At 45.5% G+C, this 16328-nt stretch overlaps 1 protein-coding gene across 1 annotated transcript in view; it reads right to left on the bottom strand.

Annotated features, from left to right (window-relative positions):
- The window catches only part of MACF1 (microtubule-actin crosslinking factor 1), a 297509-nt gene that overhangs the window by 59566 nt on the left and 221615 nt on the right, over nt 1-16328 (bottom strand). The window contains exon 53 of the mRNA XM_004678829.2: nt 14591-16062. Coding sequence (XP_004678886.1) covers nt 14591-16062 — 1472 coding nt within the window. The remainder of the gene's footprint in view (nt 1-14590; nt 16063-16328) is intronic.

Below are 16328 nucleotides of genomic sequence, written 5' to 3'. Positions count from 1 at the left end.
GGGGAGGGCAGAGGCGGAGCCGCAGCCGAGGCCGCGAGCAGCCGCCGCCGAGGAGGGGACGGAGGGGCGGCGGCGAGGATTGGAAGCCGAGGCGCCGAAGGAGGGGCTTCCGAGCGGCTCGCGGAGAGCGAGCGCGGGCGCCATCCGCTCGGCTCCCCAAGCCGGCCCACACCCACCGCGCCCCGCGCCCCGCGGGGGAAACGCCGCCCCCCTCGTCGAGAGGGCGAGATGGGGGGAGCGACACCCTCGAGGCTCGGCCGCCGCGCAAATCCCCTGACAAAGGAGAGCCCCGCCCTCCTCCCGCAGGCCCGGCCCCCGCAGCCCTGCCGCGTTCCTACCCGCTGGGCTCGCAGCCCAGCCCAAGGGCGAGCCAGCCCAGAAGGGGCGCCCCCGCCTCCCCCAAGCCAGCCGCTCTGGCAAGGGCCGCTCGGGGCCCCATCTGCCGGCAGGGTTTGGTCGGGGCTGCCGGTACCGCTCTCGGTTCCAGCTCTGCCGCGAAAGACTGTCCCTAGTCCCACCAATGTCACCTTTAGCGCGACCCGGCGGGCCCAAGAACGCGCCAGCGACTTTCCTGGTGTCCGGAGGAATCCGATAAACTCGGGGTATTTCCTCCACACCCCACCCCCCACATCTTCAGGTTGTCCGTTCTCCCACCAGGCTGTCTCTGCCCGCAGAACTGAGTGTGTCAATGACAGGGGAGGAAGGGGTGTGTGTGGTGTGTGTGTGTGTGTGTGACAGGGGAGGAAGAAGTGTGTGTGTGTGTGTGTGTGTGTGTGTGTGTGTGTGTAGAGATGGTGCCCATATACACCTGGAACCCTTCATTGCTGGGCACCTGCAAGGAAACCTGAGCCTCTTTAGGACCAGATGAAAACCATGGGTCTGTATTTCACATCTCAAAGCAGAAAATACTGGGGTAAGGTGGCCACGGTCCTGTCCACAGATTTCAGGCTTTTAGAAAAGCCATCTAGTCACTCGGTAACTGTTAAACAAAGGGTACAAAGGGCAACCCAGGAAACTGTCCCCTGCAGGTAGCTGCATTTCTGAGGGGTGCGGTACTCCTCTATTTGTGATAGCCATTTCCTTGTTTTATGAAGGAAGAAAATGTATTAAAAATTCTGAATCCGTTAGGCTATATGGTTGATATAGACGGCAAAACTTAGGGGAAGATATTTACTCAAACAGTAAGTGAAGTCAACAGTTCAGGTGTGGACATGTAGTAGGGAAACTGGAGCTGAGCCTTACGGTGACTTAGGGAACCAGAGAGACCCTTGGCAAAAATGAGGTGCAGGCTGAAGCCTGTGATCAGAATCAAGAAACTGAAAGTCTTGATTACACTTCATTTCTCACTTCAAAAGAGGCAGTGATCAATTCTGCCCACTCATACCCAAAAGACACTCTCTCCATCTGTAAACTGAAAAGGGGGAAAGGGGAGGCTGGATTCTGACAGTCTAACTTTAACGTTCCTTAGTTATAAATCAGTTAAAGAAGCTGTCCCAGAATCCCAGGTCCTCTGGGTCCTACACTGCAAGACACTAGAAAGTTTGCCCTTGAGGGAAAAGAAAATAAAAAACCTAGAGAAGGTTCCAGGCAATATGCTCAACGTGAAGTAGCTGAAAGGCTGGGATGTGGGAGGAAGGAAGCTTGTTCTGGATGTATTCCTCAAGCTGGCACAAATGATCCAAGGGCAGATTTTGAAGCAAAGAAATGTTTTCTCACATCTATTCAATGACTAGGGTGTCCCCCCAATGTGGTGACTTTTCTGACCCTGGAAGTGTGTCAGTAGAAGTTCAAGTAATCACAGTTGGCAGGGATTTGGGGAAAGAGATTTACAAGCCCTCTTATCAGTTTGTTTAGAATGAATGTTAAGGTACGTTCTAACTGACACACTTATCCTAAAACCTGACCAGTTTACAAATCTGATAGTTAATATTTTCAGGGAATCCAGGTTTTAATTTTCCTTTAATTATTCAATACAACTGGAAAAACCCAGGGAAGGCAAGATCAGTTTCACTAGCAAATCTCCCTGCCCAGATACACTCACTTAAGTGTTCAGATATCATAATAGACTGTTCAGTGTGCCAGGGCCCCTCTGGTTGGAAGAATCTGAGGAATTCTGGCTCTAGACATGGGGTGGGTGGTTATTCTATTATAAAGAGGGATCTTGATGTGGAATCACAAACTTCATGGCCAGAAATTCCTATCCTGTTTCCTCACCAAGTCAGGTGCCAATAAATTCAGTCTTTTCTTAATCTCTCCCTATACCTATATAACTTACTCTCACCACTCTTCTAACATATGTAAGCAGAACATTTTAGCAACTATGGAGTTCAGATTCAAATCACTTATCAGCTTTTGTCACACTCTCTCTGACTAAAGCTTTAGGAGAATATTACTAAGAAAGCTCAGTAATAATATGAGAAGGATGACATAAAGTTGGCTAGTTCTCCCCACCCCTCCCCCAAGAAAACGAAGCTAAAAGAGTGCTTTGTTCATTAAAAAAAAAAAAAAATCATTAGTGGGTGTTTAGAAAGAAATCAGAAGAGGAAGTGAAGTGCTGGGTCTCTTTCCTCCATGTCTTATTTGTTATCTGTTCCTGAGTTTCTCCTTAGTTTGGTATGTGGAACTCTGCCAAAAGCCCTCTCAGTGACTGAAATAAATACCTGATAGTGTTCAACCCTTGTTACCCTGATAATTCCAACAATAACAACAACAAGAAGCATCTGTTCTTTTCACATATCGTGTGCAAACTTTTACAGACGTGTGGGGTGCTCCAGAGAACCTCTTCGGGTGCCCCCCTTACTCCCATAACCACAAACAAACATGCAGAAGCCAAGTTTCAAATTAGTTTGCAGTTAGTTGATGACAGGGTTCAAAGAATTCTCTGTTCATTTCAAAATTCCTAAGAACAGAATTTGGTGTCAGATTTTCCTTCAGTAAATTTAGAAGAAAGCACAATTCCGGCCTCTCCTGTTCCTTTCTGCTGCCATCCTACTGAAAGACACCTGGTGCCGTGGCCTCACATCCTCATGCAGCTCCCTTTCCAAGTTCTGGACCTGTTCCTTTGCCTTTGTCGGCTCCCCACGTAAACCACCAGCCCTCCAGGAGAAATTGGAGACCCCAGGGCCACAATTCCTTAGATTCGACACGGCCTTTTCATCTACCTCTTTCTCTCCAGGATTAGTTGTGACGAGAGGGGGATACAGACTAGTTGGATCTTGCACATTTTAAATCTACAAAATGCCTTTCATCTTGGGATTTCTAGACTTTACAAGCATTTATTTACTGGCAAGTGGAAACTTCACAGTATGAGTCTGTACCTGTTGGGCATCTGCCGACCTTTGGTGCTTTTATTAGACAGACACAGCTTCAGAGTGGCTCAGCAAGCAACACAGCATGCTGTGAAGCTTGTTTTACATGGGATTCGAACCATCTTGTTGCTATTTGTCCCTCATATATTCCCAAACCCATGAGAAAACTTTCCACACACTCTGCAGGAACTCTCATGACCCCTGTAAGCCCTTTCCTGCCTGTAGATTTTCCAAAGACAGTATATCAGTCCCTTTATTAACCACTCACCAGGACAGTGGTGGTGACAAAGGCATGGGGCTTTGTGAGTTAAAAAAGATCTGAGAAGATTGGGAGGAAGGTCAGCCGGGAATCAGGGAAAGCTCTGAGGAGGGAGTCACACTTACACAGCAGGACTTGGCCATACAACAATGGTAAGGAGAAGGGTTTCTAAGCCAAGGGCTAGAGGCAGGGACCCGAAGAAGCAAATTCTGAGTCTCACAGCTTAAGTACAGGGTGTATGAAAGGGGAAAATGAGAGGTCAGAATGGTAAGTAGCTCACGGCCAATTCACCAAGGCCCTTGGTGTCAATCAATCTGTGTGTGTGTGTGTGTTTTCTAAAAAGGAAAAAACAAAAACAAAAACAAATACAAACCATTTATAAGTGAAGATTTATCTACTTCAACTTAACATAGGGTCAGAAGAGTTATTGAGTGGTGTATGAGAAAATTTCCTCAGAATTTGGGCCTGGAGGTTCATTTAAATGGCATTTCATATATGTATATAGGTGTGTGTGTGTGTATTTAACTTAGAATCCTTAATTAAGATATGATGCTTGGGATGTCCACAGTAATGCAGCTATTAAGTGTGCAGACTCTTTAAGATCTGAGCCTAGACTTGCTGATACTGTATCAGTGTCAGCAGCTACAGACCAGGTGGCACACAGGGAGGGTGGAGGGAGGGTGGAGGGTGGAGAAATGGGCTAGGAAGGCTATACAGTTCTGGAAAGAGGTTACTTTCCAGAAAGTTCTGGAAAGCACAAAATTTTGAAAATGAGGAAAGGGACTGTGAAAAAAAAATTTGTAGAGGCAGAATAACGGGAATGAATACTGACCAGATTAAAGGCAAAAGATTAGGGAGAAAAAGAAACTTCAAATAATGCTGTGTGTAGGAGGGCTATAAAACAGCATCAGGGAGGGTACTTGAAGAGCGCATTGCGCAGGAAGCACTCAGGAGCTCTCCACAGGAGGTGTCGGAAAGGCCTTCACACATAAGGGATACACAGAAGAGACACAGATCTGGAAACATTCTCCCACAGAACAGCGAGGGGTTGGCCGTCGCAGTGCATGCGTATGGAGAGAAGAAAAGAGGCTAACGATAGAATTCTAGGAACCAACTTGTTGGGAAGTAGGCAGAAGAGCAGACAGAGAAGAAAAGGGGAAGGGTACACTGTCTGGAGTGCACAGCCCAGAGGGTCTGAGAAATAAGGTATGACATTAAGTGCTGCAGAGCGGGTGAGGATGAGTGAGACAAGGCCAGCAGGGCCGTTGAGGAAGTCACTGAGTACCCCAAAAGAACAGTTCCTATTCAGTGGGGTCCGGTCAGATCACAGGGCTCAGGGGAAGCAGTGTGAGACAGTCATGTCCCTGCTCTTCTGGCTTCCGTGACACTGCTATCCAGATTCCTGCTTCCTAGCCAGCCTTGGTCTCCTGGGCAAGTAATTTCACACAGTGAATCCTGGATTCTTTTCTTTTTATCCATTCAGTAAATATTTATTGGGGTCTATTATGTGCCCTAAACTATTCCAGGCACTGAGGGAGAGAGTGATGAGCAAGACGGGTCAGCAGACTACTCTAGGAAGGGAGACAGGCATTCATTTAAATTCAGTTGTGGCTAAGTATTCTGGAAGTAAAGCAAACAGTGCCACAAAGAACAGGCCCAGAGGGTTCCCAACATGGTCTAGAGGCTTAGGGGACACCCTTCTGAGAGAGTAATAATGTGGGCTTTCACTTGAGACTGAATAAAACAGGCTTTCCAGTTCCAGGGCTGCAAGGCTGTTTCTATGAATAGGTCCTTGGGTTGAATCTCCAAGAGATTTTGCTGTAGAGAGTCTCTATCCAATATTAGAAAAGAAGGTAATAAATAGTACAGAGGCCAGAGACTTCTGAAAACGGTCTTTCATTTTGTTACTAAAGCAATTCGTTGCCATTACCTCTATAAACAAACACTTCAGGTTTGAATTCAAAGAATTACACCAAAATCAGAGTTCTTCTGGAAGGGAATTGCAAGATGATAAGAGATATTAATGGTTCACTAGAATGGAGGCGATGGATTCCAGCTGAAGAAGCCCCAAGTCCAATTCCTCTGAATTCTTATCTTCTTCCCTTGACACATACATACACATAAACAAATATTAGTAACACATATTTGCTAAAACTGTGAAGAATTGGAAGTTTTCTATAAAACATCTTGAGCTGGTCTATGTGTGTATGTGTATATATTTATCTATATATCTATATATGCTTGATAGGGATGAATTATATCTGTTTTAAGCTGCTTTCTCTGCAACTGAGTTGATATTTTTCCTTTTACATCTCTTAACATTTTAATTAAAGATTGATTAATATTAAGAGGTATCTCTCCAAAAGATGCTGACTTGGTATGCATAAAGTGGCAACAGAGGAAGATAACATGCTGTATGTTAAAAGCTAATTAGGCCAAGGACTCTGAGATCATTAAAGCCAATCTGATGGGTAATGCGGAGTGTCTGGGGAAGTCACTGAGCTGGTAATGGCTTCTGGTTAATTCTGGTTAATGATATGAAAGTAACATTGATTTGTACAGCACATAGGCCGAGGTTAAATGGTCTCAGGAAAACCTGCTAACTGGTAGGATTCAGATCTGGCTAAATACATTAACAAGCCATATACACACATTGTATATGTGTGTATATATAAAGTATATTTAAAGCTGTGTGAAAGATGGGGTCATGACCTAAATCCACCTATGTATTGAGGTGGAATGAAGGTTAAGGTTAGAATCTAGCTCTATATTTGTTCTGCTCAGGAAATCTGTTTCCTTCATCCACTTGTTTTGCTGTTCTTGTCAAACTAAGTTTATCCTCTTAATTTCTGTTTCTCCAAAAAGAGAAAGAATGAATCTAACCTGATGCTGGGGCTGAGAGCAAGTCTTCTGGGGAATAACCATTTGTAGACACAAAAGGTATGACTTTCCTTTTAAAAAAGGCTTCATAATATTTTAATTTGTATGTCTGATAAATTTAATATATGCCTAGCATTTTCATTCACATCACTTCATTTACTTCTCATAAAAGCCCCAAAGGTATGATTTACCATGGTTTACATTTTACAGTTGAAGTAACTATATAGGTTAAGAGGTTAAGTAATTGTCCCCAAGGTTACTCAGCTAATAAGTGGTGGAGCCAGAATTAAAAGCTGGGTATTTCTGACTGGAACTGACATTTAATTTTTCTCACTGCATCAAGCTGAATGAAACACTAAGACTTTTAACTTTCAACTAACTGAGTAAATGACAACTCTGACTTTTAAGTGATGGATAATTATACAACAGTATTTCAGAATGTGGCTTTCCTCAAGTGCAACTGAAGTGGCAAATTTTTCTTAATTTTGCTTTGCTCAGGTTAATGAAATGAAATGCACATATTAAGGGATGTAGGAGTTCAAAAGAAGCAGTGAGCTGAGAGATCATGATGCCTTGGTAGAGAGGTATGGGACGAGCTAAACCTCTGGTGTGGGTAAGAGCCAAGTAGGTAAAACACCTGAGTGTTTGAGCTAAATGGGCGACCTAGGCAGCTATGTGTTTGCTCCCACTAGAAAGACAGTGGAAGCAAACACATAGCTTCCAAGACTGGAGAAGGAAAAGGCTGGCGGCCCAGATGTAAACTAGTTCTGAAGGACACTATCATTCAACCCATCGGTCAGATGGCTCCTGACTGATCTGGGGGGCAGGGCAAATGCTCACAGGAAGAATGATGACCACAGGCAGGCAAGAAGGGAAAACCATGCTGGAGGTTCAAGTTTTAGGCGGCTGCTGCATAATTTATGCCATTTTTTTCCGTGGGAACCGTGTGCGTACATGCTGACTGTCCAATCACACCCGCGCTCTGTGTTTCTAACAGAGGATCCTTTGTTCCAAACAGCAAGATGAAGAGAGAGAGTCTGATAAAACCCCACTGCGATCAGCACGCCCAGCTGGTGCAGGGGCCGCTGCCATTCCCTAACACACCCTACAGGAAGCAGCTTGAGATACACAGCTGATTGATTTCCACAGCAGGAGTCTTGTGGCAGGGCGTGGTAGGGACTGGTCAAGCATGGAGAGAATTCTTCAGCCACTGACTCACATTAGTTCACCAAGATCCTGGTTTTATCCAATACGTCTGTATAAGTCACTCTCAAACCAACTCTATTTCTTAACTAATTTTGAAAAAAGGGGCGAAAACCATGTAGTTTCTCCAGAGAGTGGAACTATTTCATCAGTTAGCTCTTACTGGTCATGAAATCTGAAGAGGGCCAACTCCCTCAACACCATCTTTCTAGAAGTAGGTTGAATGATTTTTGTTCTAAGTGGCTATCCTGATTATTCTAGGATATTTAGCAGCAGTCCCTAAATGCCTAAATGTCTCTAGATATTGCCAAGTGTCCCCCAAAGGGCAAAATTGGCCCCTACTTGAAAACCACTGGTCAAACCTGAGCGCTGGTGCCAAGCAGACATTTCCAATTCCAGTTCTAAACTGATTTGCAATGGGACTTCAACAAGTTATGTTTACATCTTTAAGTCTCAGTTTCCATATATCTGTATGTCTGCTTTATAGGGGCAGTTTTTAAAAAGATTTTTATTTACTTATGCATACAAGAACTGGGGTGCAGGACAGAGGGGTGAAGGGTTGTTGAGAGGAGTCACCAGAGACACAGTGGGCAGTGGAGCTTCTGACTACACTGCCGAGGGGAGCAGCGGGCAAAGACAGGAGCGGTCTGCTGCACCATGTGGGTAGTTTGAACTTACGTCACTTATGTCGCAGGGCTGGTGATAGATAGCTTGATAGTGCTGAGACCCCTGCACCACCAGGGAGGGCCTACAGGGGAAGTCTTTTAGGATTACAGATCATTTAGACTTAGCTCTCCCTGACTACACCATCACTGCAGTTCTTCAGGTCTATTTTCCATATGACCTTCTTAACTAGAGACTGGGAGCCCAGCACACCACAGAAAAGGCACAGAGCCAGCAGCTTAAGAAGGATGAGGTTAAGAAAACATGGAGTCCTTTCCTCCAAATCCCTACAAGGGATCCACTGGGCCATCATCAACCACATGGCACTTATTCTCACCCCTGAGTGGCCGAAGTTCTGAACAGCCCACATTTCAAATCACAGTTCTGGGGTAAGAAAAACAACTCATGAAGGCCTGAGGAGTAAGTATATCCCATTAACCTTTCATAGTCAATACCAGAGGTTGGTATTTGAAAAGAACTCAGTAGTGGTAATGGCAAAGTATTAAGGAAGGTGGAGACAGAGCACATTCTCCCCATAGCTAGGTTCTTCCTACTGAGACAGCTGAGACCTGGAAAGAATTCGTCTGGCAGGAGACAGACAGACTTTGCTGCGGGGATGCCTTGGTGCAGTGCGAAACATGACTGACTCCCTCTGGGACTCATTTTATTCCTGGTGAACCAACCAACCCTGATAAAAAGTGCCCTTCAAATCAACTCAGTATACTTGAGAGGTTCACTGCCTACGGCCTGTGCGCCACTCAGCTAGCCAGCTTGAAATGCCCAGAAATTTCTGCAGCTCCAAGGCTGAGACCACTGACCATTCATTTCTAGAGAGCAAAACACAGGTCTGGTCTGCAAGTCTATGCTCATCTCAACCATGTTTACTAATCAGAACCTCGACATTATTGCACAAGTTCTGCATGGGGTGAATTTCAACTATTTTGGAATGTCTCTTCCTTCTTGTACAACGAATCTGGTCACCAATGTGGGCTGGTACCACTATACGTGAAGAGTAAATTCAAGATGCTCTGTCTTTTCTTTGGGTTGACGATATATTCATTTGTTGCTTGAAAATCTTCCCTGGCTATCAAAATTTCCAGACATATTTTTGTGTCTGCTTTCTTGCCTACCTTCCATTTAGTTTTATTACCCTCCATTACAGCAAGGGGCTCCTTTAAGATGAGGTAACAGCTGCATTCTTGGGAGTTTGCTGATGCTGCTGATATTTTAAATACTTTAAAACAGGGCTGGAAAAGTTCAACATGAAGAAAACCTTAAAGGCTCCTTCACCTCTCCCTACCCAGTTGCCACCATGGGGGTGGAGAGGATTATTAAAGAGCACTGGAATTTTTTGGTGGGGGTGGGGTTGGGAGAGGGGGTGTCACATAAGGTTATAAATATCAGCAGTTGATTTCAGGCTGAGAACAACTGAGACTATCTCCTCTTAAAGGCACAGCATAAGGAAGCTTCCTGAAGTATTTCCACAAAGGCCGTTCTGCTTCTCTTTAGCAGTGCAGCATCAACCAAACACCTGCATTAACAACTGTATGCAAAATAAACCACAGATGCCAGGGAGGGGTTAGACTGCACACAGACCAGCACCAGCAAAGACAAAGCCTGCCGGGCTTGTCCTAAGGAAGGCTGACTTAGAGGCCGTTGTTGCTATCCCGCGGTCACAATCAGATTTCCAGAAGGCAGCTTGCTATATAAACATTTAACTTCACCCCTGAGCACCTTTTCAACTGAATCTTGTTTCCACATGTACCGTAGGAGGAGATTCTGTCTCCCAGGGGGTACGTAACAATGCTGGCGAGTGTTGGTCCCAACAGGAAGGTCTTCCAGTCACTGCATCCCGAGGCCAGGGCATTGCCAAGGCAGGATCGGGGTGCCGTGGAATCCTACCGTGACAGTCTCCCTCCCCATGGAAGAATCCTCCAGCCCCAGATGTTGAGTGCTAAGGCTGAAAAGCCCTGTTCTAGATTATTCTCTTTACTTGGACCCTATTAGCTCCTACTGGAGTCCATTTGCTTAAGAAAAAACCAAGACAGGCTGGGGCGGGTTGAGGGGGTGGGGGGTAGGATTTATTCTGCCTCTTGGCTGCTGTAAGGCTGGAGATACCAGCCAGGTGACAGACGGGTCATGCCAAGTGTGATTTCCTTTCTCTCCAAGGACATGCAGACAGTACTGCCTGTATTTGCTTTATTCTCTAGTGAATCTAACTGGCAAAAATGTAGATGAGTGATACCCTCTTTGTAATTATTTGAAAGGAAGGCGGAAGTATTTTTGTGTAAACTGGCAGTCTTTCAGCCCTCTCTTCCAAGGGCTTTTACATGTGCTCATGAGGAAAGCCTCAGTGAGCTTTCCATAAGGCAAAAAATAATTCAAATGATGGGGTTTCCGGGCTTTCTTGCTCTGATGTCACAGTAGGCTCTCCAGGCCTCAGTGCTGCTCAGCCTAAGCTGGGAGCAGGAGCTGTCCTGGGGAAGCTGCTGCCTCACCTGGCCAGTCAGCCTGGCCTCAAAGACAAGGGAGGACAAGCTGACTGGCCAGCACACACCAAGTGAAGTGAGCCTCTGTGAAAAATCCAGGGACCTGAAAAGGCTTCCATTTCTCCCACTCGTCATTTCTGGTCATGGTGGGGAGAGAGCCCAGCCTGAGGCCTGAGGACGCACAAACATAAATGCACATGAAGAGAGCATGTGAGGACGTGCTTCTTGATACTGTTCACCAGACTGGCGCCCAAACCACCTCGTGCTTTCTGACTGAGGGGCCAGCACGGTTCCTGTGGGGGGAGGCTTGAGACTTAGAATGATCTTGACTTTTGACTATAAAAGCCACACAGGGAATTTCAGAATAGGAAAAACCCTTTGTTATCATCACATCGAGCAGATTTCTTCTCCAAATTTCACATCTTTTTCTACCCTCTCCAGGTAGGCCACCCTGGGGGAATTATTTGGCTGAAGTGTCAGTGCACTAAAGGTCTCTCCTCCGTGTTAGAATCCTGTTCTGTACATATACTTTCTTTTCCTCGATAACCAGAACTCTCTTGTTCTTGTCAGGAAAACGGAATTTCCTGAAGAGATTAGCCAAGGTCTTTTCCTTCCAGTTTTCTGAAAATGTGCTCTAAGGTCTCACTTGTGATTTCTGGCATGGCTTCTTGTTTTCTACTTCCAACAGAGAGCTGAACCTCTTAGTCAAGGACCTACCCAGGATGGTTCGCGGTCTCTGCCTATTAGAATGGAAGAGACTTACCTGCATTCTCATTTGCCAGGTCCTTCCTGGCTGACCGGAGTCTATCAATTATTCAGGAGCAATTGCAGGAAAAGCCTTTCTCAGGAATAGTAACCTACAGTTTTTCACGTTGATTTAAGGAGGAAATAACTTTCTACATGGACAAAGTGCCCTCTCTGCGTTTGCCAGCAATACTGCAGTCCCAAGTAAGCCTGGGGTTCTCCACAGACAGGCCTCTTCTGTCTGTTCTGCTCCCTGGGGTGTGTGTGCATGTGTGTGTGTGTGTGGTGGGGGTCACTAGGTCAAAGCTAAGCTTACCATTCTGCTATAGAAATTCATATCTGTTTCTCTTAAGCAGATTCTGTGCTGAGATTGCTCCCTTTACAAAAGGAAAGCCCTGGAAACGTAGAGCCAATGGCTGTTTTTCAATATTTATCTCCATCTCTGTTTCTTCCTTTTTAAACACAACTTGACCTGAAAGCAGAGCCACAATTCATGGCTCTGGTCTGCTGCTGTGAGGGAAGATGAAGCCATTGCCCAACTACTCGGCACATTAGCCTTGGAGCTCAGTGCTCATTCATGAAAATGACTCAGTCCTCAGAATGGATCCAAAAAGATGTTCCCTTTAATCATCCTCTAGGCGACTTGTGGGGCTGCACAGGGCACTTCCCCCTCATCTTTCACTTCCCATGAGCTCTGCATGAGCTAAGCCAGGGACATATTCCTCCCCTCCGGTCCAAAGGCCACAGGCACAAGGCTTCTGGATTTGCATCACCAACTTGAGGAGGGACACTTACCATTTTACTCCAACCACATACTGACTTAATGGTGGGTCAACATGGGGTGCTTTCCCACTGTTCCCTCTCCCTCTCTTCTAGCCTTGACTTGTCCCTGGAGGTAAACCCACTGCAGATGCTCGGCTAGCCAGCGTTTGGTGCCAGCCCTCACGTCCAGAGAAACAACCCACTGTAACTAGCAACTAAGCAGCTACTGAAGTCTGAACACAATCTAGGATATCAGTAAAACACAGCGATGTCCAGTAATTTCTTGATATCATCCAGACACATCAAAATTCACAATGTCTCTTGAAACCAAAGATTAAATGAAAAGGAAATGATTACTTGCCCTTGAACCCAAACACCATTTACGCTTGTCCTTGGACTCTTTTTTAATATTCTAGTTTGTATTTAACACAATGTTAATAGGCTTGATCACTTCATTTTCTAGCTTGCTGAAGGTCAGAAAGAAGGGTTAGACCCAGTGACAGCAGTAACAAATACACCCCCCAGCTACCTGGACACGCGGCCCATCCAACCTGCACAATACAGAAGCCCTAAACAAGAACTTCTATGCAGAACTCAAAACTCAACCCGCATAGCAGTTTAGGGCCATCTAATACAAAGCAGCTCCAAATGTCCCCAACACCCTTGCAGATACCAGCACCAGCGAACAGCATAACCTTTTCAGGGGTGTTAACCTGCACTCACACTTCTGGAGAGCAAAAACTTATACACAGTGTAGTGCAGAGAAAATCAGGCAAACAAGATTTTAAATAAATTCCTTATCAACCAGAATCTACTGATGAAACTATTCTGGAATCTAAAGGGAAAAGCTCCAATTTTCTGAGAAAATTCATTCAGTTGGGTAGACAATTAATTCTAAGTAACATGACTCAAGTAAAGTGGGTAAATGAAGCATGACTGCAAAGAGTCTGCTTCTGAGACACTTACAGTGGAAGAGGAAAGAGGAGCATATGCCAGAAAGAGGGAAGACCCAGGCACTGGAGCGGGGAAACCACGAGGCCTCGTGGGTCAGAACTCTCCTTCCCTACCCTTCCGCATCTGGGTGCCTCCAGAAACCCAAATGCGATGATTTGGTGGATCTAAGTCAACTTAGACTAACTTGCGCTTAGACTAACTTAGACATGATAAAGGGGCCTGCAGCTCATGCCCCACTTCAGTGTTGAGCATCTGTAGGAGAAAGGGCCCTTTGGATACTGCCATTGTTCTGCACCTGCTCACATGATTCTGACCTGGTGACGGTGCCATGTCCCCATCCGTGTTAACAGTAAAAATCTTGAGAGGTGAGAGCTCTGGGCAAACAAATTAACTGATGTGTGGAATACTAACTGTGTAAATGGGAATAATTAATGCTAGTGATGGAACTAAGGCGTTCTAGATCTAGTTCACGCACCAAGAAGAAAACAGCAGCAGAGAAACTTATAGCAGTAGGCGGAGGCACTTTTAGGCATTTACAACAGAGGAAACTCTTGGGGCAAAAGGCTCACACACTGAGAGCCAAGACCCAACAGACAGGCCTAAGAGCTGAGTCCCTGGCCCAGCAAATTCCCTCTTTTGAGTCAACTCCTCTCATTTCCCCCTGTTGTTCTAATTTAGACTCACAAAATCTCAGGAGTAGAAAGTCTGACTCAGGCAAGGAATCAAAAACAATTTTGCAATTAAGGCAATGCTTCTCAAATTCCTATACAGGTAGAGAACTCGTACCCTCCAAGTGTCAGGGGTGTAGCCTTGCTACAAGCGGAACATTTCTTCAGAGTGTTTGTCTGTACACCTTAACTCATGAGCATTTTGCACTTTATCTCATAATACACCAATAAAACATAAACAATTTCCCCTTGGGATCTTCACTTCAGGAAGATGAGCTCATGTTTATCTTAGGGCTTCTCATACCTCCATGTGAAAAACAGGGACCTGAAGTAACATTCACTGCTGTTAAGTGACCAGTTAATTTGATAATTCAAGGAAGCACAGAGGAGATTCTCAGAGAAAGGCTCGGACATTACTTTCCATACCCTTACTTGGTTATAAATACTAAAATAAACTACAATAGAAAAATGTTCAAACCACTGGCTCAGAATTCTGTTCAAGAGACTGTTTAGTTTCCAAACGCTGCCCCAGTGGTGATGGAAGTGAGGAGAATGAAACCAGGGAAAGAAATGTAGAGGTCCACTCTATCAGTTTCCAAGTTACAAGAAAAATACATATATTAAGACAGAAAAAAGAAGAAGACATCATGGGAGACTTACCTTAAAATCTGCCAGTTGTTGGTTGATGATGTCCACTTCGGTACCCACTACCCACTGGAGGGCTTCGCTCTCCTCGGCTGCCGTGGTCATGTCATTGAGTCCTTTCAGCTTCCTATAGAAGTCCTCCACCCGGTCCAGGGTCAGCTCCAGCTGTTCCTGGCGAGCTTTACTCCTCTCTGTCAGTTTGCCGCACTGTTTGTTCAGGGCTTCTAGCTCCCTCTTGAGACCTAACAAGTCCAGAGTCCCCTCTTCCTCCAGCATTTGTCGGCATTCTGCTTCAGAGGCTTCTATGTCAGACCTGAGGGCTTGGATTTTGTTGAGGAACAGCCGTACATCCTCAATTTGGGACTGGAGGCTGTCGGTGTCTCTGCCAATAGCACCCATGCCATCGAGCTCATCGTCCAGGTCGGCCAACTGAGAAAACATCTCCCGGACTCGGCAGTGAAACTGCCCAATCCCCTCCAGCTTGTTTTCCATTGCCATGCAACTAGTGTTCACTCTTTCTTTCACTTCTAAGAACTCCTGCTGGGTGACCTTGGCCTGCTGTAAAAGTTGGGAAGCATCAGATCCATCCGGGGCGTCTTCCACCAGGCCCTGAGTGAAGTTCCTCAGGTAGTCTACCTGAGGCTCCAGGGCCTGCAGCACTTCCTGCTGAGCACGCAGCTTCTCCAGGTTCTTGTTGCTACAGGCTTGAGAACCTAGTGCATCAAAGATCTCAAGTTGGTGTTTGGCCCCTTCAACCTTCTTTTCAATATTCTTAAAGCTTTCCTGGAACTCCTTGAGCCTCTGGGTCATCTCTTCAAGGGACCCTGTTCTGGCCTGTAGCTCTTCTGTAATGGAATCCATGTTCTGGTTGATCCCGGCCTTTTCATCCCGGATATCATCCTCATCTGTTTCTGAGGAATTGATCAGAATGTCAGCAGCGCTGTTCAGTATTTCCAGGAGGGAGCGGCGTTTTTCCACTTCACTCAGCATAGCTTTTGACCTCAGGAGATTGGTCTCCAGCTGCACTGGGTCCAGAGTGACCCGCAAATCAGACATCTTGGCTTTGCAATCTTCTATCCACGGCACAAGGTCTTCTACATGCCACTGGAATTTCTGAGCTTTTTGCATACAGTCCTTGAGCCTGGATTGTCTGTCTGCAGTTTTTTTACTGAGTTCTTCCCAGTGGCTTTTGAGTTCAACCAACTGGTTTTGCAAAGTCTTTTTCTCTTCTCCAGGAGGCACAGAAAGCAGCAGAGATTCTCCTTCAGCCACAATCACCTCATAGGAACCACTGTGTTGGTTAAGGCTCTTCTGAAATTCTTCATTCTCCTGGAGTTGAGTCTGTAGCCTTTCCAGTTTTGCAGAAATTGGGCAGTTTTTTGCTTGCTGGCTTTGTTTGTCATCCAACCAGGTTCTCAGCTCATCAAACATTTGCTGGAACTGTTGAGTGCTGGCAAGAGCCGCCTGGAGTCTGTTCATGCGATCAGCTGGAATGAGAAAATCAAATTTCAATGAATCATGTTTGAGCATGACACTTAAAATGTTTGCTGAGAGTGAATGGTCTTAGGGGAAGGAACCTAATGCTGACTGATTGCATACCATAAAAAATGCCCACAGCTAGCTTCCTTTAAATACTGTATCTTATTTAATCTTCACATTGATCTTATAAGGTGATTAAGCTGGTAAAAACGCCTCTGAAAACACTACAAAGGCAATGAATTAATGACAAATATTTCTCTTGTACAAGGCCATC

This window comes from Condylura cristata, unplaced genomic scaffold (genome assembly GCF_000260355.1).
Source record: "Condylura cristata isolate star-nosed mole 26May11 unplaced genomic scaffold, ConCri1.0 scaffold00008, whole genome shotgun sequence".
Lineage (NCBI taxonomy): Eukaryota > Metazoa > Chordata > Mammalia > Eulipotyphla > Talpidae > Condylura > Condylura cristata.
The sequence above is the reverse complement of the archived record's forward strand: the minus strand, read 5'-3'. Positions and strand labels throughout refer to the sequence as shown.